Source organism: Camelus dromedarius, chromosome 10, assembly GCF_036321535.1.
Source record: "Camelus dromedarius isolate mCamDro1 chromosome 10, mCamDro1.pat, whole genome shotgun sequence".
NCBI classification, from domain to species: Eukaryota; Metazoa; Chordata; class Mammalia; order Artiodactyla; family Camelidae; genus Camelus; species Camelus dromedarius.
In genome coordinates this window covers 37,838,645-37,864,081 of record NC_087445.1, presented here as the reverse complement: position 1 = coordinate 37,864,081, position 25,437 = coordinate 37,838,645, and the positions used below count along the sequence as shown (strand labels likewise).

The 25,437-nt window shown below is 36.2% G+C and overlaps 1 protein-coding gene across 6 annotated transcripts in view; it reads left to right on the top strand.

Moving 5' to 3' along the window:
- The window catches only part of CEMIP2 (cell migration inducing hyaluronidase 2), a 79,964-nt gene that overhangs the window by 39,828 nt on the left and 14,699 nt on the right, over positions 1–25,437 (top strand). For all 6 annotated transcript variants that reach the window (XM_031449864.2, XM_031449861.2, XM_031449858.2 and 3 more), the window contains exons 7-18: positions 858–1,027; positions 2,544–2,753; positions 3,068–3,273; positions 3,415–3,484; positions 6,171–6,299; positions 8,475–8,563; positions 12,923–13,054; positions 14,516–14,551; positions 15,168–15,323; positions 17,569–17,746; positions 19,866–20,081; positions 23,516–23,724. In XM_031449864.2, the coding sequence (XP_031305724.2) occupies positions 858–1,027; positions 2,544–2,753; positions 3,068–3,273; positions 3,415–3,484; positions 6,171–6,299; positions 8,475–8,563; positions 12,923–13,054; positions 14,516–14,551; positions 15,168–15,323; positions 17,569–17,746; positions 19,866–20,081; positions 23,516–23,724 (1,801 nt within the window). The remainder of the gene's footprint in view (positions 1–857; positions 1,028–2,543; positions 2,754–3,067; positions 3,274–3,414; positions 3,485–6,170; positions 6,300–8,474; positions 8,564–12,922; positions 13,055–14,515; positions 14,552–15,167; positions 15,324–17,568; positions 17,747–19,865; positions 20,082–23,515; positions 23,725–25,437) is intronic.

Sequence of the window (25,437 nt, the reverse complement as noted above, 5' to 3'; positions counted from 1 at the left end):
TTGAAGTTTGAAGGAAAATTTTTTGATTTAAAAAAAAATAGGATTGGCTCACTTGGCACTTTTTTCCTGCTTCATTCAGTGTTGTACTTTTCTTTCTTGACAATACAAGGCGTAAGTAGACAACAAAAAGCTAAAAAACCATGATACTATCTGACATTAATTTTGTTTGGAAATTCCTACTCTTGTTAACAAGTCTATGTGATAATGAATCTCCATGATCTCAACTCCTTGATTTATTTGTATTTTTCTTTTCTGAGTTTATATCATAAAGACATCATATAAAAACTCACTATTAAAGTGTTCCTAAGCTTCCAATAACAGTGGGAATTTTTTAAATGCATAATAATAAAATAAGAAGTGGGAAAGACAAGATGGTAACTTCTGTACTGTTAGTGTCCAAATGCAGATTGCTTTAACTTTGAAGTAAAAGCAAAAACAACTGGACACTTTGTTATCAGCATCTACAAAACCATTAGTTTTCCTGGATTCAACATGCATTTGGGTCTTCATAGGTCCTCAAGGGAGTAGAACAAGAGCATGTGGATGGGAACCAGAAAGAGAGAGAGCATGGGTTCTTAGATTCCAGGTTATTGGGTGCTGTTCAGAGAAGAGCAAGCTCTCTGTGTATGGGTTTGATAGTTGGTAATGAGGGTTAAAGCCTTGAGTGGGTGATTAGGCTACATAATTTCTTAAAATCTTTCCTTCCTGGGAGTCTGGTTCTGATGTATTGAAGAATGGAAGCAAACAGTAAGTTTTGATAATGTCCTGGAGTTACAGAATAAAGAGAACGTCTTTTTGAGATGAGTTTTATACTTTCTTTTTTCTAATATTCTTTTTCCCTTTCCCTCATCAACCAGAAACCCCTAAGTTCCTGCACATGGGTGAGATTGTAGACGGTGTAGACATGAGAGCTGAGGTTGGAATTCTTACCCGGAATGTTGTAATCCAAGGAGAAATGGAAGACTCATGCTACGGTGAAAACCAGTGCCAATTCTTTGATTATGATACCTTTGGGGGACATGTCATGGTAGGCAAAAGGATTTAATGAACTCTTTGAAACCCTGGTTGCTAAGTACATGTTTGAAAAAACTTTCAAATTTAGGAATGAGATCTGTATGGCTATTGAAATCATATTTTATTTCTCTATCTATAACAGTGAGATTTTAGATAATTAAAAGATAAAGTTGTATCTTCATTTAATTGATTTGGATCCATGGTTAAACCATTTAAGAATTGTCCCACAAAGAATTAAATCAGTTTACATTGGGAAGAACCAATTATATGAACTAAAAAACCCAGTAATCTTGGTATCATGCATCTCTGAAAGAATCAATTGGGTTTTTAAAATTTTTTTTATCAAAATTATTTTTTGCCTTTTTAAAATTGAAGTATAGTCAGTTTACAATATTGTATTAATTTCTGGTGTACAGCATAGTGATTCAGTTATATACATTATATATATATATATATTCCTTTTCATATTTTCATTATAGCCTGTTACAAGATATTGAATATAGTTCCCTGTGCTATACAGTAGGACCTTGTTGTTTATGTATTTTATATTTAGTAGTTAGTATCTGCAAATCCCAAACTCGCAATGTATCCGTCCACTCCATACCCCTTTTGCCCTGGTAACCGTAAGTTTGTTGTCTGTGTCTGTGAGTCTGTTTCTGTTTTGCAATTAAGTTCATTTGTGTCATTTTTTTCAGATTCCACATAAAAGTAATATCATATGGAATTTTTCTTTTCATTTATGGCTTACTTCACTTAGTAAGACAATCTCCATGGTTTTTTTTAAAACATGATATTATGAAAGGGCAGGCAGTAGTAACGTACACATATAAAATATGTTTCTGTAAAAGTATTTTTTGAATGCAGATTTTTATTCAGTATTGAGCATTGCTCTATGTACTAATCTATTGGACTCCTGGGCTGCATTTTTGCGACATGTGTCTTAAAATCACCTTTTGTGCATTGAGTAGGCTATTATTGTTAGCATCATTTCTGTTACACTGATTTCTGAAATGTTGGTCAGTGTTATTTCTTTGTTTTTAGTAGTAGGATTGAAAATCCAGTGTTTATAAATATTGAGTGCTAAAGTTGTGGATCAAAGAAGCATTTTTAAAAAGAATGAAGTAAACAACATTATGTGCTAACTAAAACATTGAGGGAGGATTTAGAAATAATCATTTATCAAACTATGGTGGCAATTATAGAAATGAAAGAACAAGATGAGATTGGAAATGACTAAAATGTTTGAACAAATCCAGACATATATACAGAAATCATTTCTGTATCTTTCCTGGTTGCATTTCCTTTTATTCCTAATAGGAGGCTATTTTTATTACTCTTAAAATACTCACTTATGTATAGAAGCATTTGCTAAATTATAAACTGGGGATCCAGCTAAACAGTATGCGAAAGAAAAATGCCTTAGTGCCTAATCTCCTTCAGATATTTTCTATTAAAACAATATTTTTTGCTACTTTGCTTAAGCTACTTTACTTATATATTAGTGTGATTTTGGTTGTCTTGTCTTATAGATAAAGAAAAATTTTACTTCAGTCCATCTTTCTCATGTGGAATTGAAACACATGGGTCAGCAGCACCTGGGGCGGTATCCTGTTCATTTTCACCTGTGTGGAGACGTGGATTATAAGGGAGGGTACAGACACGCAACATTCGTGGATGGCCTATCTATTCATCACAGCTTCTCAAGGTGCATCACTGTGCATGGGACAAATGGCTTGCTGGTAAGTAGCCTTATGTTATGTTGATGCGTATTATTGAAACAGTTCTCTCTTCTTCATTCTCATGACTTCTTAATTTTATATAAGTAAGGTATTATACCACATGTCTTACTCCATTCTCCTTTTACTGAAAATTGTGCTGTTTTTTTTCTGTTCGCTTAAGAGATCAGTAAACACTGACATTTGACTTTCCCCCATCAGCAAAGATTAAAACTTCTTTTTTGTTTTTGTACTGAGCATGCCTCATGAATAGCAGTTGTCACTTAAACCACAATCAGTCTTGTTACCAATGACATTATACACTTCTATTTCTGCAGATAAAAGACACCATCGGGTTTGACACACTAGGTCATTGTTTCTTTTTGGAAGATGGTATTGAACAGAGAAACACTTTGTTCCACAATCTGGGACTCCTCACCAAACCAGGCACCCTCCTTCCCACTGATAGGAATAACTCCATGTGCACCACCATGCGGGAAAAAGTGTTTGGAAATTACGTCCCTGTGCCTGCCACTGACTGTATGTGAGTAATTGGTGGAGTAAAAAACTCACATGTGATGGTCAAGGCCTGCTGGCTTTTGCAGAAGACATTTTGGGGAGAGGTTTTTAATAGGTGGGATTTTTCCTGACGAATGTTTCAATCACCTTAAAAAATGCCTTTCAGGGCTGTTTCAACTTTCTGGATTGCTCATCCCAACAATAATCTGATTAACAATGCAGCGGCAGGCTCACAGGTAAATGATATTAAAGTGCTTTCAGTTTTTTTGTATTCCTGTTTGTAAGTATTCTGGTTTATATATATGCAGTGTAGTATGTGGTAATCTGACTTAAGCACGACCTTGATTTCTGGTACTGCTTATTTCGTTGAGAGCAAGCTATGGTTGAGATGGTTCTTCTGTTTCTTCTAAATCATTTGTGCCAGTTACTGTTATGAGTGTAGTAAGACAGATGCCAAGTGGAGGAAAAGAGGTGAGCTAATAAATAGGGGTACCCTGTCATCTTCAGAGTGCTTTTAGTGTATTATGTACAATCTTTCTGGCTCCTTCTAGTTCAGTCATATTAATGAGCAAAGAAAGCCTTATGGGAATGGATTATTCTGTAGAATATTATGACAATGGTCATTCTGGTCAAAGGGGCACGTCCTTTTGTTAAATGCAAGGATTGTGTAAACTTAAGGATTTCATCTCCTTGGTAAAGCAGCTAAACTCAACTGTGTGCCTTAAATTAACTGTGTGCCTTAATTGTTTCACATACACAGGGATGACTTAGAATAAATGAACTACTTTTGGGTGACAGAAATGACTCCAGGGTTAGCTTGAAGAAATTTGCATTTATAATTGAGTATATTTCAAACTGCTAATCTATAATGTAAAAATGAATCTTTAAGACAATCCTGTGGAGTTATATCTGTATTGAAAACAGCAGTACAGAAATATGAGCTTTGCAGCAAAACCTGTATATTCACATGTATACATTAAAGGCTATTAAAATTTTGAAAAGGGAAGAAACACCTAGCATTGTTTTACAGGATGAAGTAAAAAATTGGTTGAAGGGAGTATCTCTTAAAGATAACCAAAAAAACAGGTATCACTAGGTAAGGATGGAATTCACATCCATGATTTTTCTTAAAAACATAAAACATAAAATTCTTATTTGACAGGATAGAGACCTGGACATTTAATCATTTCAGGCTTCTATTCATTTATTTTTCATCAAATATTTGTTGAGCCCATATGGGATTTATGTCGAGAGTTTCTTACTGGAAGGTGAGATTTTGGGTAAAGATGACCGAGAATTTGATGTGCAGTCTTACTCCAGGATCGTCTTCTGATCTATGTTACATTACAAATGAACAGCCAGAGCAGAGATTCCTTTCAGCTATTTTCAGAAGTCATGGGTTGAAGATCAAAGCAAATTGCAAATAGTCCATGAAAAATATAAGGTGAGGTTGCCAGAAATCCTTACTGGGGCTCATGTGAGAAAAGGAGAAAGCAGGTCACTCTCTTTTCCATCTCATATATGTTCTTCTTCCTTTTCATTGTGTGAGTTCTTTCTTTTTCTCTCTAGAAAAACTGTTCTGGTAAAGCTCATGTTTTGGCAAGGACTTTGCTCCCAAAGTAGATCAAACCCCTTCTTGTACCTTTCCACTGCCTTTTTACAAAGCTCCCTTCACCTGTTTTGACACCACAGTGCTGCTACCTCCTTACCCCTCTTCTTCCATCCCCAATTCCAAATTCCATTGCATCCTGGGAGGGTTCACTCTGCCCTCAGCTTACAGGGCTATGGTATGGAGCCTTCTTCACAGCCTTCTAGCTCTGCTTTGTGCCCAAAAGAGTAGTGCCAAACACATTGTTCAGAGTAGTTTTTTTTATTAAGACCCATCTGGAAAATTTTATCACGGAACAATGCTAAATATTGCATTCATTTTGGTGTGTAGGTATATATGCTTTCCACAATTTGCCTCTCTGTGCTCCTAAAGGACTTTGTTACAACTAATATGGAACTTATTACATATATTATATTTTAGTTCACTCTGTATTTCCCATTAGACTATGAATTCTTTGAGAACAGTCTTTATTGTACACCTGGCATATACTGGGCAATAAATAAATGTTGGCTAAATTTGAATCAATACCTTTGGACTGTATATTTGAGTTGTACAACAACCTGTTTAATTAAACAGTGTGAAGTCCTTCACATTAGGCTGGTTTTTAATTGAATTGTAAATTAAAAAATTAGGAATATTTCATTTCAATTTTTATATCTCATTGAGTGTCAGAAATGTTCTGGTTAAGGTAAATTACACTGAAATTGAACAGGCAGGACCCAGACTGAGACAGCATCCTGATTCATGCATGTGGTGGTTTTTTCTCTTTGGCAAAAACTTGCCTTGGGACAGGAAGTGTATTGGAGTTGTTTGAAAGAAGTCAGTGAGCTCTACATGCTGGTGGATAGTTGTTTAATAGGTATGACTCATCTATTGATCAGGTTTGAAGGTAAACAGAAAAAACACCGTATTGCTAAAAGGCTGTGCTGTCCTGGTCACATGGAAGGAAGGGAGGCTTGTTTGGTTCTAATTCTGCATAACTTTTTAAAGTAGGTAATGATGGGAAAGTTATTTTGAAAGTAAATTTTGGTGTCAGCCAATTATTTCTGTCTTTGGTCCCATCTTACAAGCAAAATTAAAATTTGTTTCTTTTTTTTTAAAGCCTAAGATGCTGCTCTGAGGGTGCTGGATTAGTGCACAATTTTATAGAGTTGATTCTGAACTTGAAGCAATGAATAATTAGTATTAAAAAGATTGAACTTGTTTGTGAAGTGCTTAGTTTATGTGAAGGTGTTTCACAGAGTGGTTTTATAAAGAAGGCTTTTACTGATTTTGCCCTTTTTTTTTTTCTGATTTTGCCATTTTAATTATAGGATGCTGGAATATGGTATTTATTTCACAAGGAACCCACAGGGGAATCCAGTGGATTACAGCTCTTAGCGAAACCAGAACTCACTCCATTGGGAATATTTTATAACAATAGGGTCCATTCAAATTTTAAGGTAGGTTCCTAAGTTTTTAACAATCAGTACATATGATTTACAGTGTAAAGGATAGACTACTGTGATTACAACTGAGAAATACCAGTTTTAGGTAGAATGTGTCATCAGAGAAAATAATTCGTGAATGAAAAAGCAGCCTCCTAACACTGCCATGTTCAGAGTGTATAGACAGATTTCTGCTTATACACACAGAGGAATATATGCTAGTGCACACGTGCATATGCAATCTGAACAATTGTAGTATTGGACTTGACCTGTGAGTCCTCATCCTCTTCCTTCCTTCCCCTTACCTTCTTAGAAGTCTTTAATATCATCATTACATGTTTCTAAGAACATACGCATTAGATAATATGCTTCTAGGGGTTAAAAAGCATATTTTCTCTCTTCTCTCAGTGCTGATAGGATGTCCTTTGGACATTTAATACTAATTATGTAAATGGTGAAATCTAGTTTAAGAATATTTGACCTAATTTAAAATGATACAGGTCAAGTAAACTAAAGGCCATTTAGGAACTCTAATTTCCGTGACATTTGGCATTCATTCCTACCTCCCTGGTGATAAATACATCTGGTTCATTTTATGCTTATAAGGCATCTTGATATTTTCATTATACGATAGATTCAGTGCCCAGATTCTTTGATCCACATCAAAATTCAATTAATACTTTCCATTTACGATATTCAGAGGATCCTTTAAAAACCTAAGTGTCATATAATTTGAAGAACTTAGAATCATTTGATGAAGACTTGAGGGAGGGAAAAACTTTATACAGAATTATGGTTTTTGTGAGCTGAATAGTTGATTATGGCTAATAATGATTGAAAGCAACACTTTAAAATGGAAATTCTTAAAATTTTCTAATTATAAGTGGTATTACAAAAAACACCTTATTCTAATCAATTTTTTAAATGTCATATACCATGAGGACATGTAGTAATCTACTCTATTAATTTTTAAAATATTAGATCTAAGCAATGAGTGGATGATTATGTTTAAATTAAATCCAGAACAATATCTGTCTGACTGCCTGCTGAGTACCATTTAGATGTCTCAGGGACACATAAATAAAATGTGTTCAACAGGAAAATCCTTATCTTCATCCACAGACTCATTTCTGTATCTCTGTTTCAGTGAATGAAGCCTCTAGCCACCTAATTGCCCAAATTAGAAATACATGAACCTTTATTGCTCGCCCTTAGACATTTTGTTAATTACTAAATGGTATCAGTTCTACCTAGTAAAGAGTTCCCACTCTATTTTTCCTGTTACTACTGCCACAAGTCTAGGTCATCTTTATTTCTCTTCTGGATTACTGTAGTCATCTCCTATTTTTCCTCTTAGCTCTTCTTTTGTCCCTTTCTAATCCATCATCCACCGTGTAGTTACAGTATTCTTTCTTAAAATGCACTTGACTACATTGCTATTATTCAAAGTCCCTTTGTCTTGACTCTTCAGTGTATCAGCTGTGCATCATCTGGCATTTGCTTCTCTTTGTTCTTCTTTCTTAACTTTCCTCCCTCCTTACATTTCCTATATGGGATGTTTTTTCCCTCAGATGTGCCATGCTTTCTTTCATCTCTAGACTTTTTGTTCAAATGATTCCCTTGAGTACTTTCCTCTGGGTTCTTCAGCTGTTTCCCACCTACTCCCTGACCTTCATCCCTGACCTGTTCTTTCGTGTGGTTAATTCCTCCCCATCCTTCAAATTTCAGCTTTAGAACATCACTTCTTTTAGGAGACATTCCTTGAATTCTCTCTCTCCCACCTTCACAAAAAGTCTCATCTTGGTGTCTTTCTTATGTGCTGCCAAAGCATCATCTCCTGCCTTTGATGTATATTTGTCCTATTGGATTATAATTGTTTATTTGAGTGCATGTCTTCCTGATGGTTTATGTGTCAGTAACAGCAAAGACCATGGTTTTCTGGTTGATATATAATGCTTAGTGCGTACTTTAAGGTGGGCACTAAATAAATGTTTAATGAATGACCAAATAAATAAAATTATAAAAATATACAGTAAAGTAGATGTTTTTGCAATACCTTTGTTTTGCTGTTTATACCTCCTCCCTCCTCTTTTGGTAGATGTGATGATCTGAAACTGATTTTCATGAATCATTATATATGTATATAACTTGGGATTCATATTCATTTCAGTCCATTATTATATTTTCCAGGCTGGCTTATTTATTGACAAAGGTGTCAAAACAACCAATGCTAGTGCTGCTGACCCAAGAGAGTACCTCTGTTTGGATAACAGTGCAAGGTAGAACCAGTCCTTTTAAATCATACTCAAACCATATCTTGCCAAAGGAAAATTTTCTGAGTTAAGCCATTGTGCTCTTTTCTCCAGTAACACATTTAAAATGAAGCTTTCAAAGTTTGTAGGAGAGTTTTGTAAAAACATTTATTTTGCTGTTCTAGGTCCTGTGGCTGGGCTATTTTATCTTTTTGAGATGCCAAAGAAACTGCTGCTTTTTCTCTTTTTGACAGTTGTAAATTGATGTTACAATTGTAGAAAGAGAAAGAAAAAGAAGAGAGATATGTTGAAAAAGGGTCCAAATTTGGCCTAAAGTAGAATATGATTCACTGAAAAACAAGTTGAGCTAAGATGTTTTAATATAATCTCTGAAAACCAAGGCATATGTAATTTATTGTTAGTGGTCAAAATGGAATGTTGCATTAAATCTATTTCAAAGGGAAAAGTCTCAAACTTGATGACCAAGCTAGTTCTGGGTCGGTTGTTTGTAGTCTCAGATTCACATCATAGCTGGGCTCTATGTTACTCTCCTTTATAACCACAAATGTGGTTGGGATATGGATCAGCATTTTAACAGAGGTTTTTTGTTTTTTGTTTTTTGTTTTTTGTTTTTGTTTTTAAACATGCTATAAATGAGCCAAAATAAATAAAATGTCTCCAGTGGAAACAAAATTTTCTGGGAAAGATGGCAGCTTAAGGTCATATTCAGTAGAAACCGTGTGCGTGTAATTTCCTATACTTCAAGTTGATTGACCAACTAAAGGATTTGAAAAGGTGCTAGATTTAATAGGTTCCGTTGGCAGTCATTTAAGAAAAGAATGCCAAGCGCTGTTGTTCACAAGGGAATCAAGTAAGAGCCACACTGTAGGTCGGTGAAGCAGGATCCTTGAGACAGAGTAATAAGACATGAGGTCAGGAGAAAACTGAGGAAATAAGTTAGTAAAATTACTCATCATTAAAGGTCAAGTTGAGCCTGAAATATTTTAAAGCAATGATTGGAGAGCATTTGAGAAATGGAGAAATTGTGGGCATTGGTTAAATAAAACACAAGGCTCTGGACACCTAATAGCTGACATGGAAAAAGAGGAGATAAATTTAAAATGAAAAAGGAGCATATAGGTAACAACAAATTATGAACCAAGAAGAGAATATTAACTAACAAAACAAAGAAATCTTTGCTAGGAGATTGCTGCTGCTTTTCAAAAGAGTTTAGTATAACTGGTAGAACTAGTAATGTGTGCTTTGCTAAGTTAGTACTAACAGAAAAATCTTTAAAACACAACACAATTGACTCTCTTACCTGCCGTAAAAAATTATGTGTGTGTATATGAATGGATGGATAAGAAAATACATTTCAGAATCTACTGATATTTTAATTATACTTGACAATAAAACAATTTATTCATAATGGCTTAAGTTCTTTACTGGGTGTGTGCATGAATTATGATAATGGTAATCTTTGCTCTGCTCTCCATTACTTTTCTTATTAGTTTATAAATGTATACACATTGGTAAGAAATTAGACTCCATTTGGAAGTTGTTAGTGAAAAGAACTGATTATAGAAGGAAAGTAACAAGACATTTGGCAGCTAGTAAAGATATTTAATTTTGTATAAACTAATGTATAAAATATGCCCACATGCATTCATACAGTCCAGACATGAGTGAAAATGATAAAACTCAAACACAAATGAGTAATGAGCCAGCCCATGAATTAAACATCAGGTTCATGGGACCCAGAAGATATTTAGTCTTTTCATCAAAGGGGAAGTTGACTCAATAGTTAATCAGATGAGCCTTTGTGTCTTCAAGATGTGAAATTACAGGAATCCAAAGATAGGATATTTTAGCCCCAGAAAGCTCTCAATTTAAGATTGGGAGATTTCATCTGAAAGAGTAAAAGAACATGAGAACTAACTTGTACATTTAAAGCAGAGGACAATTAAGGGAGGATTGGAAAGTGTGCTGAAAACTCATAAATGAAGATGATGGAAAATTAGGACAATTAACTGCATTTTCTACATACCATGTGGAAAAGAGGATGAAAATAAAAGGTATCCACGCAAGTGGTCAACGATTGATTTATATGGATAGGAATTTCAGTAAAAGTGAGATGGCTACAGCAAATATCAGATGTTGCTGTATTGTACTTTTTTTTTTTGGCTTTCTTTTAGAACATTGTGTAGTTTCCTTTCCAGAACTTTTCCATCTGCTTGATATTATGTAACGACTGCAAAGCTGTTTGGCAGCAACTACAATGCCAGAAGAGTGGGTGATGGCTCAGAGTCAGACTTTTTACCTCTTGGGTCAGAGCTATTTAGTGTAAGGGGTCACACTCACAGTCTAAGGGTGGATGTAATGCTTTCCAGGTTGGTCTCCTTACAGTCCATTCTCTATAATCCTTTCACCAAGTAGCGGTGAGATCTGGTTCTATCACTTCCCTGATTTCATGTTTCTGATGACTTTGCATTACACTTAGTTATTTACCCACCTACTTTACTGAGGTATGACTGAAATGTAAGAAGCTGTGTGTGTGTGATGTATAGAACACGGTAAGTTTGGAGATTAAGTACACACCCATGAAACCATCAAGACCATAGGCATATCCATCACCTTCCAAAGTTTCCTTCTACCTCCTTTATGGTCATCATTTTAAAAAACTGTTTTTTAATTTAATTTTATTTGCAGTAAGAACACTTACCATAAGATCTACTCTCTTAGCAAGTTTTAAGTACCCAATACAGTATTTTTAGGTATAGGTACTATGCTGTAGAGGAGATCTCTAGAATTTATTTATCATATATATAACTAAAGCTTTGGTACCCTTTGACTATCACCTCCCCATTTCCTCCTCCCTCCAGCCCCTGCAACCACCATTCTTCTTTTCCCATTGCATTTAGGATAAAGACCCGCATCCTCACCTAGCACATGCCCTCCTCTCTGTCCTCTTCCTCTTGCTTCTTACCAGCCAACCTGCTTTCTGTCCCTTGAACACACCGAGCTCACTTGTGCCTAAGCACCTTGCACTTGCTGTTTTCCATGTGTAGCTGCTTCTCCCATCGTACATACTTGGTGAGCATCTACTATGAGCCAGCAAATTTCATAGTAGCATTTGTACAAGTGATATTTCACGATCATATGACTGAAAATCTCAACCTGCTGAATTGGTTTTTGTAAAGCTGTCTATTCTCTGCCCCCTCACCCAGCTTTGTAAGATTAAGATGGAAATGATCTTTTTTTTTAAATTAGGTGGCCTTATAGAATTATTTGAGTTGTTATAGTTAAGAGTTTTTGACATCGATTTTTGTGGCCTTTCCATTAGGATCTTTGTTTTAGAAGGAAGTGAAAGAAAAAGTAAAGTTCAGTCTTTATAGTTAATAAGTCAATTAAATACAACCTATTTTTTTTTTTAAAAGTGCTGATACTATTTTTTATTGAAGTATAGTTGATTTACAACATTATGTTAATTTTGGGTATACAACACAGGGATTTAATATTTTTATATTGTACTCCATTTAAAATTATTATAAAATAATGGCTATATTTCCCTGTGCTGAACAATATATCCTTGTTGCTTATTTATTTCATACATAGTAGTTTGTATCTCTTAATCCCACACCCCATCTTACCCCTCCCCCTTCCTCTCCTCACTAGTTTGTTCTCTATACCTGTGTGTCTCTTTCTATTTTGTTATATTCATTTGTTTGTTCTGTTTTTTAGATTTTTAGATTCCACATATAAATGATAACATACAGTTTTTGTCTTTCTCTGTCAGTGAGATGTTCACTAACCATAATACCCCCTAGGTCCATCCAGTTGCAGATGGCTGAATTTCACTTTTTTTTTATGGCTGAATAACATTCCATAAATATAGTCTATTTTAAATTTAGGTATTTTAAAGATATTGAACCCAGTTTTATCTCTATATCTAAAACATTTTACCAGCACACAACTCAAATAATACTCTGGTTCAGATATATGTATGTTGAAATATGTGATTAATTTGTTTAATAAGTTTATATTAATGTCATGTAGCTGAAGAATTTGTGAAAACATGCCATATTTCCTGATCTGAGGTCTTTGTTTATTTTTGAAATGGTTTCAGTGTTCAGAATGTTTTGCAGTGTCCATTCTGTAAGTTGATTTTTTAAAAAACTATGAAATATGAAAGCAGTTCTTTGGAAACTTATAATTTTTTTCAATATTTAAAATATAAGTAAGTTCTATCTTAAGATTTGTTTTTGTTTTGTTTTAGTCAAATTTAAGTCCTGCTTTTTGAAACTTAAGCTTACAATCATAAATAGCTGATTTCCATTGCCTTTTCATTACTTTTAAAAAATGTCCTTTTTTCCCCCCAATCCCAAGGTTTCGGCCTCATCAGGATGCAGACCCTGAAAAACCACGTGTTGCTGCTTTAATTGACAGGCTTATTGCTTTTAAAAATAATGACCACGGAGCTTGGGTCAGAGGGGGAGACATCGTCGTTCAGAATTCAGCGTGGGTATTCTCTATGAAGTTATTATCTGATGACACTAATGTATTTATTTTTAAGGCTATTTTTAAAAACCCAGTAGACTGAAAGTACCATGGTGGTTTCTGGAATCATAGTATCATTACTAATAGACAGGACAGGCTCTGAGGAAGTATGCTAGTGTTAACTGACTGCAAATGTTTGGAATTGTCTCATTCTGCTGCTTTTATTGGAACTGAACTTGTCTGGTGACATGAGAGCTTTTTGATGAGATTGAACAGAAACTGGGAATTTAACTTTATGTAACAAACATGGTCTATGTCAGAAAGCTAAATAAAGATTTTGAAACTACCTAGATTTTTTTCCTTCTTCTTGGAAACTCAGAGTTTCCTGATGCTCTTCTTTCACCGCCATTCAAAACAAAAGTTTTGAATTCCACCTTAATAAGTCTGTTGACTTATGTCTTAACATGGACTTGAGGCAGTAAGCATCTCACTTCTTTTCCATTTGTATAATTTTAGGAGAAGTCTGATATATCTTGAGTTAATATTTGATGTTTAAGAGTACAGAAAAACATTGTTTTTTCCTGGCTGGCACTAACATTAGCTTCTTGGCATTTTTACCATCATCTCTGACTTTTCTTGTGCAAAAAAATGGATATTGTATAAAATCTATAGAAATGGCTTGGGTATTAATGTTGAAAAGTTTTGAAGAAGATACCATGATCTAATTGTTGTTAAAAATAGCTGTTCCTTGGTTTTTGTCGGGGATTGGTTCCAGGACCCACCATGGGTACCAAAATCCTGATGCTCAAGTTCCTTATGTAAAATGATGTATTATTTGCATGTAACCTACACACTTCCTCCTGTGTACTTTAAATCATCTCTATATTACTTATAGTACGTAAGACAATGTAAATACTATACAAATAGTTGTAAATACAGTGTAAATGCTGTGTATATAGTTGAGAGCACTGGAAAAATTTAAGTTTGGCTTTTTGGAACTTTCTGGAATTTTTTTCTGAATATTTTTGATCTGCAGTTGGTTGAATCTGTAGATGCCAAGCCCACAGATATGGGGGCCAGCTATAATGATAAAAATTATAATTACAGCTAATACCTTATATGCTGCTTACTCCATGACAGCGTTCTAAATGGTTGAAACTAATTAGTATTTTAATGCTTTCAAGTATTCTATGAGAAAGCTTATATTATTATTGCAATTTATAGGTAAGAAAATTAAGGGACAGACAGGTTGAGTAACTTGCCCAAGTTCACACAGCCAGTAATTGGCAAAGCCACGGTTCAAATCAGGTGCCTTTACTGAGGAGCCTTGTGCTTTTTAGTTATTAGAAAGTGAAACTTGTTTTGTGGCCTTGGAGAGTAACATGGGCAATTCCTGGATTTTATGACAATTAAATATTGAGAGAATTACCTCTTATTACATGATGTGATAAATTGTTTCCTAATTATCTTTTTCTCTTATAGATTTGCAGATAATGGAATAGGACTGACCTTTGCCAGGTTTGTAATTACTTTAAAAATACTTACCTGATTTTTTTCAAACTGTAAGGTAAAAAACCCTTGTTTTTTTTGTTTGTTTGTTTTTTTTGTTTGTGTTTTTGATAACCTATGGGAACGTTGTATCATTTATTAGCATTAAAAAAATGAGCTCTCACTTCCTGGTTCCACTAGAGGGCCAAAAATACATTTTTACTGAATTCATACCGAAGTAGTAGGTTAATCTACCTGAAATTACATAGAAGGGTAGGTTCATTATATTTTTTGCTTAGGAGAAAACACTTGAGCTTTAGATTAAAGATCTTAAAAAGTAGGCGAATAAAGAGGAAGGAAGTAAAACCTGGGAGCAGATTAAATATTTTCTTTCTTAGAAGCTGTTCTGATTTCACAATGTTCTTTAAGAACTGAGCTTTTTATATAGTATCTTTATCTCCAGATAATAATAAGAAGTATGTTCATAATTTGGAAGCACTTTTTGATGACTTGCTAATATGTATTAGAAAAAGCTACCCGCTACTTTGAAAATTTTAAACTTTTTAAAGTTATAGCTTGCCTTCATTTGAGGGTCAATTTTAATTTCCTAGAGATGAGTGGTTAATGATTATTCTCATTTTAACAGTGATGGAAGCTTCCCAAGTGATGAGGGTTCCAGCCAAGAGGTATCTGAATCTCTCTTTGTTGGGGAGAGCAGGAATTACGGCTTTCCAGGTGGTCAAAATAAGTATGTAGGCACTGGAGGAATAGACCAGAAGCCTCGGACGTTACCCAGGAACAGGTAAGCGTTGCTTCATCAGAGGAGTGTTAGATTTAACAACAGATGAAAGCCTAACCCTTACAGAAGGTTCTGTGATGACCCTTCATGGGTTGGTTCCCACCGTGACACTTTCCCCACCTTATTATTATTAAAGTGGTTATTATTACTGTTACTATTGTGTATATTCGCTGGAATTCTGGAGCATTAGGTATTAAATACTTTATAGATTTCATTATCAATTTTATAATGAAGGAACCTATCTTGTTTCTTTGTTTTTCTGTTTTTCTTTCCTTGTATAAGACCTTATATAAGCTGGTTATCTTTTTTTTTTTTTTTTTTTTTCTTTCTTGAGCCATAGAAAGTTGCCAAACCATAAACTGTGGACATTGGTTTGGTTTTCCCTCAATATGTGATGTTAGTTTTCAGAAATAGCCACTGGAAAAAGGAAATTGCCTATTGAAAAAAGTCCTAGAAAATGAGTTGATAGATGCCAAAGCTGACTCAAAACCTAACCACAGCTGTATAATTATGATGTTTCAGAAGTTGAAGGGGTACTGGGGTAGACTTTTGGCATGTTTTCTGTCAAAATAATCACAGACTCATTATAATAGTACTTAGCACTGGAAAGATTCTTCAGAGCTTTTAGGGAACTATTACCTAATCTATACCTCAGTTTTGAGACACAGTTTGGAGTTGTTCTCATTTTACTTGTAAGAAAACCAGGTAGAGAAGAACTAGTGTTCTAAAAGCCTTACATCAGAGCTGATGTCAGAGTTCATCAAGCATCAGTTTCCTTAAAGCTCTACACTGTGTCTGGATATTGGGCTAGGACAGGTCACGGGGGGTGGTCAAAAAGACTGCTGGCTTTGGGGGACAGATGGTGAGGGTTGGCAGAAGGGCTTAACTAGCTTCTCTCAAAGGGCGACCAATGCTTTGCTCCTCTCCCCTGTGCTTGTTGTTGGGAAATATTGAACATCATTACTGTGTGCTACACTATGTGTAGAACTCCTGTTAGTCAGTTCCTAGGAAAATAACTTCTTAGACTTTCAATAGCTAACATTTATTAAATGCTTTTGATGTATTGGGCCCAGTTCTAAATACTTTACTATTTTTTTTTCTAAATACTTTACTGTTTAGTTAATCCTTGCAAAGCCCAGTGAGGTAGGTACTGTCATCATCCTGCTTTCTAAATGAGTAACTTACTAAAAGTAGCAAAGATGGGACTCAAACCCTGTTAGTTTGGCTTCAGTGCTCTGCTGTTTACAATTAGGCTATAGCTGCCTCTTCCAATATGTAGATTAAGGAAACAAAGTTGTATTAGTTGGGATATGGATTGCAGCATGATGGTGGCCAATTGAATACCATTGTTTTTATTTTACACTTGCCTCCAGATTTATTTCAAAATGCTTATTGCTTTTTTGCTAAGGAGGATTTTCCAAAATGAAGATTCCTCATTGGTTAATGGATTCAGTTTTTATTCTACTGTATCTTTACAACCTTCTATGGGAGAGGACCATTTGGGGATATATCCTTAGAAATATGTCGAGCCATAGATTTTTAACCGGGCTGTTTGATTTTATTGTCAACATACATGCTTTTATTGTACAACACTGCCAAGTTGTAAACTGATTAGTTGCTGTAGAAATCCTCTACAGTGTCATTAAAGAACTTTATAAGGGAGAAATCTTAAGAGATCCAGAGTGTTACAAGTTTTGTACATTAATTATAGTTAATGATAAAGGAGGAAAATGAATAAAATGGATTTCTCATCCTAGCCATCTACTTTGACATAGTAAGTCTTGAGGATTTACACTTTTATACTTTTAAGTATATCATTTCTCCTTATTACTATCATTCAGTGGCACAGAGAGAGTCTTTTGTTCTCATGCTAGAGATTTTGAAACCAAAACTATAGTATGTTACCAAATGAAAGATCTTAACTGGGTTGATTCAAGGAAGCAAAAGTCACCTCTTCACAGAGGCCTCCATTCTGTTCAAAATGACATCTCTTTCCTACCTGGTCCATTGTATTACTATGTCTTTAACTTCTCCAAGCACTTATTATCTGAAATGGTTCATTGTTTTCCTGTTTGCCTTTCTCACTGCAGTATGTATTTCATTTGATTGGCGATCTTGCTTGGTTACCACTATATCCTAGAATTGTGTGTGTGGGATATTCAACAGTATTTATAAAACAACTGTGTAAGTGAAGTGCTGTTAAATTTATGGGCCCATGTGCATTAAATAAAGTCTTATATTTCAACAGGACGTTTCCAATTAGAGGCTTTCAGATTTATGATGGACCCATTCACCTCACCAGGTGCACTTTCAAAAAATTTGTGCCAACTCCAGATAGGTATACCAGTGCTGTTGGCTTCCTCATGAAAAATTCCTGGCAGATAACCCCCAGGAACAACATCTCCCTCGTGAAGTTTGGTCCACATGTAAGTATGTTCACATGGTTCCCACACAGTGACTATGGTGGAAAGAGGAGGGATGACACATTTCTAAAGACGGAAACACAAACAAAGGATTTGTACTGAGTTTTTATGACTGGGAGGTGAAATCTATGCAAGAGAAAACTAATTCCGCATACTCTGTCCCACTGAATTCAAGGTGAGAACTGAAGTCCCATGGGACCTGGCGTATTTTTGATATTCCAGTGATATCTTCAAAGGGAAAATGGCTTAAAGTGATGACAGAGGGATGGGAAGTGAGAAATTTTGTAGGAATCAGGACATATAATTTTGGGAAATTCTGTATAACAATCCATGAAGAGATTTGGGTTCTACCTGGTATTTTACTTGTCTGGGGCCTATTCTTCTGGGAACTAGAGGATAAAAAATTGCTAAAGAAGAATACTGAGGTGGTACGAAACAAACTGGGTTATTTCTGATATAAACTGTTGGAAGGTTTTTATGAAGATTGCGAAGACGACTTAGAAATAATTGTTTACAATGCAGTAGCCCACAGAAACAGTTTTCTTAGTAGTTTCCTCATTACTACCCCTTTACCATTAGTGCACAGGACAATCTGGTTATATACCCCCAGCCTCCCTGCATCTTGCCACTTCTAGGATGACAGTAGCATAGAGATTACGTCTCAGACGGTCTTGCTTTCTGCTCCCACAGGCAGTCAGGACTGGAAAGTGGCTGATAGGTCTCTCATCCATGACCACAGGCAAACTCTGTGGTTGCCCAGTTTAAAACAGAACTTGGGATAATTTACCAGTCTCTATCTAGTTTTCTTGAGTAGCTGAGGCATGGAACAGGCGTGCAGGTGCTCCAGAGAAAGAGGAAGAGCTACACGAGTGGCTAGGGCCCCACATAAACAAATAGGGCTTGTCTTGGATTACCTCTTCGGTATAGAGGTTGGCTGTTCGCTTACTGCCCTCCCCACGCATAAAGTTTAGTGACCACTGACGTGGTACTACTGAAAAAACAGTTTTTAGATGTTGCATTTCTAGAGTTCTAACAGTCTAAGAGAATCCATGCTAGTCACGCAAGTCTAGTGTTTCATCAGCCTGGAATTCTGTAAGGTGGCAATGTCTGGAACCATTCTTAGAGGGAATGGTCTGCCAAATTTGTTCGGCCTAAAAAGGTGGACTATATACCCTAGACTTTTCTTAGATTTAATCATAGGAGGTATAAGGAAAAACAGAAGAGCCTAGAACAAAGAACTCAGAACCACTTGTCCCACACATCGCTGATTTTCCATTGAGTTGCTTATTTAGATGTTCACTTGATTGTAAAACTTCCCAGGACAGTGAGTACATTTTAGAGATGTACCTGCATGGCTTGAATAACATTAGTAATTTACAAAAGAAGCAGCTAATAGACGATGAAGCATGTCACCTGCAGATTGCTTTGCAGCTGTGTACTATGTGTTCGATAAAGGCATTGAACTAATGTTACCTGACATGAAAATTACTGAGCTGGGCTTGGTCTGTGTTGAGGAGAGAGAAAATAACACAGACTTTTCAACAGGTTCTAGTGAGTTCAGTGGTCTCCCAGCCATACCAATGCAGCACTTGGACTGTGTTCCAGTTTGGAACTGTACTTTTTTGGTGGGAGACATAATCAGCAAGTAACTAAAGCATTTGATGTGAAATAAAATGATTAGTTCAGGAGATAGAACTTTTAATAGATCTTTATATAACTGAGGTATATAATTTGCATAGAGGGAAATGCAGAGATCTTAAGTGTAAAGTTTGTAAGTTTTAACAGGTATGTGTGACTACATAGTTCCTCTTCTCACAACTGTTCTAGTTTCTCTTACCAGTTTTGTCTGGGAAACAAATAATAGTTTTTAAGTTGAAAAGGGAAGACACCAAAGATGAAGTTGAACATTTGATGTTTGAACTTTACAAGGCTTTGGGAATTTTTTTTCCCATGCATGTCATAATTAATCAAAAACTTTGGTTGATAAGTATGAACGGTGACTCAGAACTGCTTTAATGTTAAAGAAATTGTGATGGCTATGAAGTTGGGTCCTTGCAGGGGATGCTGGCTAAAATGGCAGGAGTCCTCATTGTGTGATGTCCTTGTTTTTCACTGCTGTCAGGTCTTCCTCAATGTCTTCTTTGGAAAGCCTGGCCCCTGGTTTGAAGATTGTGAGCTGGATGGTGACAAGAACTCCATATTCCACGACATTGATGGCTCTGTGACAGGATACAAGGATGCTTATGTGGGAAGAATTGACAACTACCTGATCCGCCACCCAAGCTGTGTAAATGTTACCAAGTGGAATGCAGTGGTGTGCAGTGGGAACTATGCCCAGGTAGACAGAACACTTTGTGATGCCTGATTCCCTTCCAGCTCCGGACAGCACTGCTTCTGGGAGGAGTACTCTTCCATTTCTTCCAGATGATTGATACTTTACACAGCATGATTTTTTTTTAAGGAAAAAAATGAAAGAAGGGTAAAATTTTTAGGAATCATAGACTCATAGAATAGTATTTAAAGTTCCCATACTCCAAGTCATTTTAAAGGGGAAAAGTGAGCCAAAGAGAAGATGATTTGCCCTTGGTGAAATGTGGCTGGGATATAGTTGGGGTGAGAACCCATATTTCCTGAAACTTAGGACAGATTTTCTTGCCATGTTACAGCGGTACCTCCTGAGAGGGCACCTCATTCTTTGCTTTCAGGATTATTATCTCTATTTTATCTCTAAATGAGGAAATCTGACTTGTGAGGCAGAATATCAATAGGTCACATGGAAAGTGAGATGTTCTCAGAAACAGAGCTGGGAATTGGAAATGAGTGGGCAAAGAAGGAATCCAAGGAAATTCTTCAAATTATGGTATGGTATAATATCTGTGAAAATATGAAGGGGATGATATAGACTGGGAAGTACTTCTTTGAAAACATTAAGCTAGTGTACACTTATTAACTGGATGCCCAGTATAAGAAGATGGACTAATTTGGGAGGTAGTATGTTAAGAGCACAGACACTCAAGCCAGACTTCATGGGTTTGAATCCTGGCTTTGTTATTTCCTTAAATATGAGCTGGGTAAGTTAATTAACTACTCTGTGCCTGTGAGCAATGAGGGTAATATTAGATCCTCTCATAAGTGGCTGTTGTGAAGATAGAATACATGAGTATTTGTAAAATGTTTCACCCATGACCTGGCACATAGTGAAGTGCTTGCCGCCATTAGTATTATTTGAGGAGCAAGGCTCTGAGTTGCAAAGATGATTTTAATAGTGATATTTGAATGGCTGGAAGATTGCAGAACAGAGGTACCAGTTGCCCAGAATTTTGAAGAGAACGGAATTTTATTTCTGTATTTTAGACGATTAAATGGTAGTATTTAATAATAGATGTCAAAGGAGCTAAAAGAATAAAGGAAAAGGATAATTGGAATATGGAGAGGAGAATTAGGGAAGAGCAAAGTATCTTCCCAGGGGTGTTGGGCTCTGATAGTCTCAAAGGCAGGAAGGAAGCCTCCCTTGATGTGCGGCTAAGTGCTCTTATTTGCAGGGTATGTTCTTCCTGGGGGAGGACCAGTTCTGTGATGTAGCCCCTTTGCTGAGCTTTGGCTACTTTGCCTGCTAAGGGTGCATTCAGGGCTCTTGCTTTTCAACTTCTTGAGCCTCCTGAGCTGTATGTGAATTTCTACCATCTAAGCCTTCTATAGTGGGAGCTTCTTGGAGCAGAATTCTTTATTATTCTTCAGACTTTGAATCATGACTGTTAAAGAATGCTGTAGTTCTTAAATTAAAAAAAAAAAAGCAACCCTTTAAAAAGAGTCACATCTGTAGACAAGACAAAGGTCTTAAGAGGGATAAAGATTAGAGAGATTTTTCTGGTTTATTTTAATGGAGTATTCTTTGTTGTGGGATTTCTCATTCCCATGGGGGCGGGGGGAGTCATACTTGCCTAAGTTCTGGGAAGGACAAGAAAAGGATGGAGAATTAATTACAGTAAAATAAAGAAGAAAAGAAAGTGGTTGAAAATGTGATTTCTTTTTCCATTCATTTTATTCTTAACCAGAGTTGCCCTGTAAAATTAATTTGACCCATTAATACTTAAGAAGATATAGAAATCCTAGAATTAGAATAGAACAAAAATAAAAAGCTTTTAATTCTTTTGTAGCTACAGTTTTAGTTAAATTTCTAGCTGTGCTAGCCATGTATATTCAAAGGAACATGTATCAGTCTGTCTTAAAGTGGTATGTTCTCACTAATGAAAACTTTATATTTTGTTATAAACGTGTCTGTAAACTCTGTGGCATTCTAATGTATTTGAGAATGTGAACCTGATATTTCTATCTTACAAAGCAGAGTAGTAATTATATTTTTATTTGAAGGTGAAGAAAGAAATAAGTTGTCTAATACTTCTCAGAAGGCTCTGGGAATGGTAGGACAGAAGTTTTCTCCTGAGAATTTGGAATTTGGGCTGGGAGTCCAGGTCTGCAGCCATTTTTGTTCCTTGAATGATGTATAATACTATACATTTTTAGGCAACAGACAGAAGCAATTGGATCTCAGGATAGAACAATCATTATTTAGCTATTTGGAATGATATTTTAATGGAATGTCTGCTCTTTGCTGACCCAAGGGATAAAGGTGCTCAGGAAGAGCGGTGGAAACATAAGGAGAATGTGCCACTTCATATCCTTCTTGCATTTGGAGGAAGGCAGGATATATCTGTGTGTGTGTGCATGTATATATATACTTTGTATTATATGTAACCTTTAATTTTTGTAACCTATTATACAGTGAAATATAGGTTAAATATAAACAAATAATAAATATATTAACATACATATTAAACATATATATTTAAGTGAAGATAATCAGTAGTCTCAAAACATATTTCCTGTCCCTTTATTTTAATCTTTAAGTGGTGTCAGAGAGAAGAGTCTTCTACTGAAGTAGTCAAACATGAGTGAGAGTTCAGATTTTCTGTCTCAATGGATTTATAATTGAGGAATTAATATGCACAAAACTGTAGAAGTGACAGAAAAAGAAAAAATAGAGAAGTAGTGTGGATTAAATGCAGTATTCTACAAATGTTTTTATACTTCTGGGGATTTCTGTTATAGGATACTGGTTTGTTTTAAGAAGTTGTTCTGAGGTCTGTTCTTTGGAGGGTGCATTTTGGGAAGATTTTGTTTTGGCGCAACATGGGGTTCAGATGCCACTGGAATAAATTCAGGACATGCAAATTTGCCTCAGTTTAATATGTTTTTCCAGTTTTTGCAGAATGCTTTATAACTTTTTTTAAGGGGTGAAAAATGACTTCTTGGGCTGATGTAGGTCATGGAAAATTGAAAACCCAAAGCTCTAAGATATTTAAAATTTCCATCTCTTGTTTCAGGGGAAAGTCTTTCAGATTTGACTAGAGGGTATCAGATTTCACATTGATTTACTAATTTTTTATGTGTGTACTCAGATTGGGGGCTTTCTTTGACAAGCTGTGTAAACCACCAAGGTTTTATATTCTGATGAATCAGCTGGCCTGTTGTGAAAGAGATGATGAAGATCTTGGCTAGCAGAGTGCATGATCTGTTTTTACCATTTTTGTTTAAGCAGGCTTCGTTGTAAGTGGAGCTTAGGATGAAGTTGGCTACAACTCATTTAGTCTGGCACAGGTCGTAGAATCTCTCTTTTGAAAGTACAGATGCTTAACTTTGCGCTAGAAGTGTTTTCTTTAGCTACTTAAATTTTTATTCTCTTCCCTTTAATTCTTAATTATTTTTTTGAAGGTATATGTGCAGACATGGAGCACTCAGAATCTGACTATGACCATTGCACGAGATGAGTATCCTGCCTACCCTATGGTGCTCCGGGGAATTAACCAGAAGGCCACCTTTCCACAGTACCAGCCTGTCATCATGCTGGAGAAGGGCTACACCATCCACTGGAATGGGCCGGCCCCGAGGACTGCTTTCCTATACCTCATAAACTTCAATAAGTATGCTTCTAGTACCATTAGTTCAAATAGCTGAGCAAGTAGTACTTTTGTGGAGATTAATAATAACCTGTCTCCTCTGTAGCAAGTATACTATGGCAGCTTCATGTCCTTTGTTCCTCCTGTGGGGAGGCTATATATATTATGTTGATGGAATTAAGAGATTATACAAATTGAATCCCGTCCCTTTAAAAGCATGTCTTTTTTGCTACTGTGGTCGATGTATTGTGTGCAGAAAGCCGTTTACAATAGGTTTTAATACAGTCTGCTGAATACTTTAATTCCCCATAGCTGGGATGGGAAGAAATTTTATCTGGTGTTCCAACTGAGCGCTTGGTTACCTGGAAAATAAAATGATTTTCAAGGCCAAGTTTAGACTTGACAAAAGAGAGTGGTATGATTTGATTAGTAATGTCAGCAGTGGGCAAGAGGTGGAAGAATTGTGGCATGAATGTCAGATATTTGCCACCCCTGCCTGAATATGGAAACATCTTTTCATCTCTTTTTGATTTCTCAGTTGTCTGCCCTAATAATATTACCTTCAATCAAGGACTCTGTTTTTATGTTAATTTGTTCAGGTGCTTACTGTGTGCCACTTGATATAAAGATGACTGAGAGAGGTGCTTGCCCTTCAGTAGCTCACAGTATACAGGTAGAGCAAAATTTAAGTGACTTGATAAACCAGTACTAATTTTTAGTGGACAAGGGATAAAAGCAATATATCTGCCTGATGGAGCTGGGCCAGTCTGCACTGAGGAAGTGATACTAAGTCATCTGTTTTGTTATAAAAGCAATAGATTTGGGAAAGGGTTAGTTCTGCTCAGGGACTGATGGATTGGGTATGATAGAAGCATAGGGTGTACATCAGGGGAAGGGACAGAAAATGAGACTAGAAACAAGAGCTGGGCGTATTTTGAAAGGCAGAGGCAAACCAGTCTAGATATGTATGATGGTTAACCCACGTGACTCCATGAGACTGCTCAGATACGTACTTGAAAGACTGGAATGGTTTGTTCACCTAAATGATCATAAAGCTTGGCTTATCAGAGCTCTCTTAAAACAGCCAGTTGAAATGAACAGAGATTGATGCAGAACGTGTAGGAATTCAGCTCCACATTGGTCACTTTCAAGGAAGCCTGAACATCATGGTGGATGCTCTTATTCTGAGATGTTAGGCCTCTGTCTGGCACATGCTCTAAACTGAACCATTACTGTTTTCCTATAGCATTTGCTGCTGCTTCTCTATGCCCTTGATGGAGAATCATAACCTACCTACTGAGTCAGCTAAGCCCAGGAATCCCAGGACTCATCCTTGATTCTTCCTCATCTCTCTGCCCCTTCATTAACCAAACCCTATTGGTTCTATCTCTTTAATGTTCAGATCTCTCCACTTCTTTATACCCTCACTGCTTGCAACTAGTTCAGGCCATTATCATTTCTTGCCTGGATCCCTGCAGCAGCCTCCTCCCCACACCCCACCCCACCCCAACTGTTAGTTCACATTGTGTCCAGGGTGAGTTTTCTAAAAGCCAACCTGATATTACCACACCCATCATTGAGCTGCATAGAAGTCAGTGAAAGAACAAATGATTGTCAGACAGGATAGAGGAGATATGTCCAGTGATCAGCAATCCAAAAAGTTGTATCTGGCAGGTTATGAATCTCAGGCAAGATATTGCAATCAAATGGTACACAAGGTTCTGTACATACCAGGCA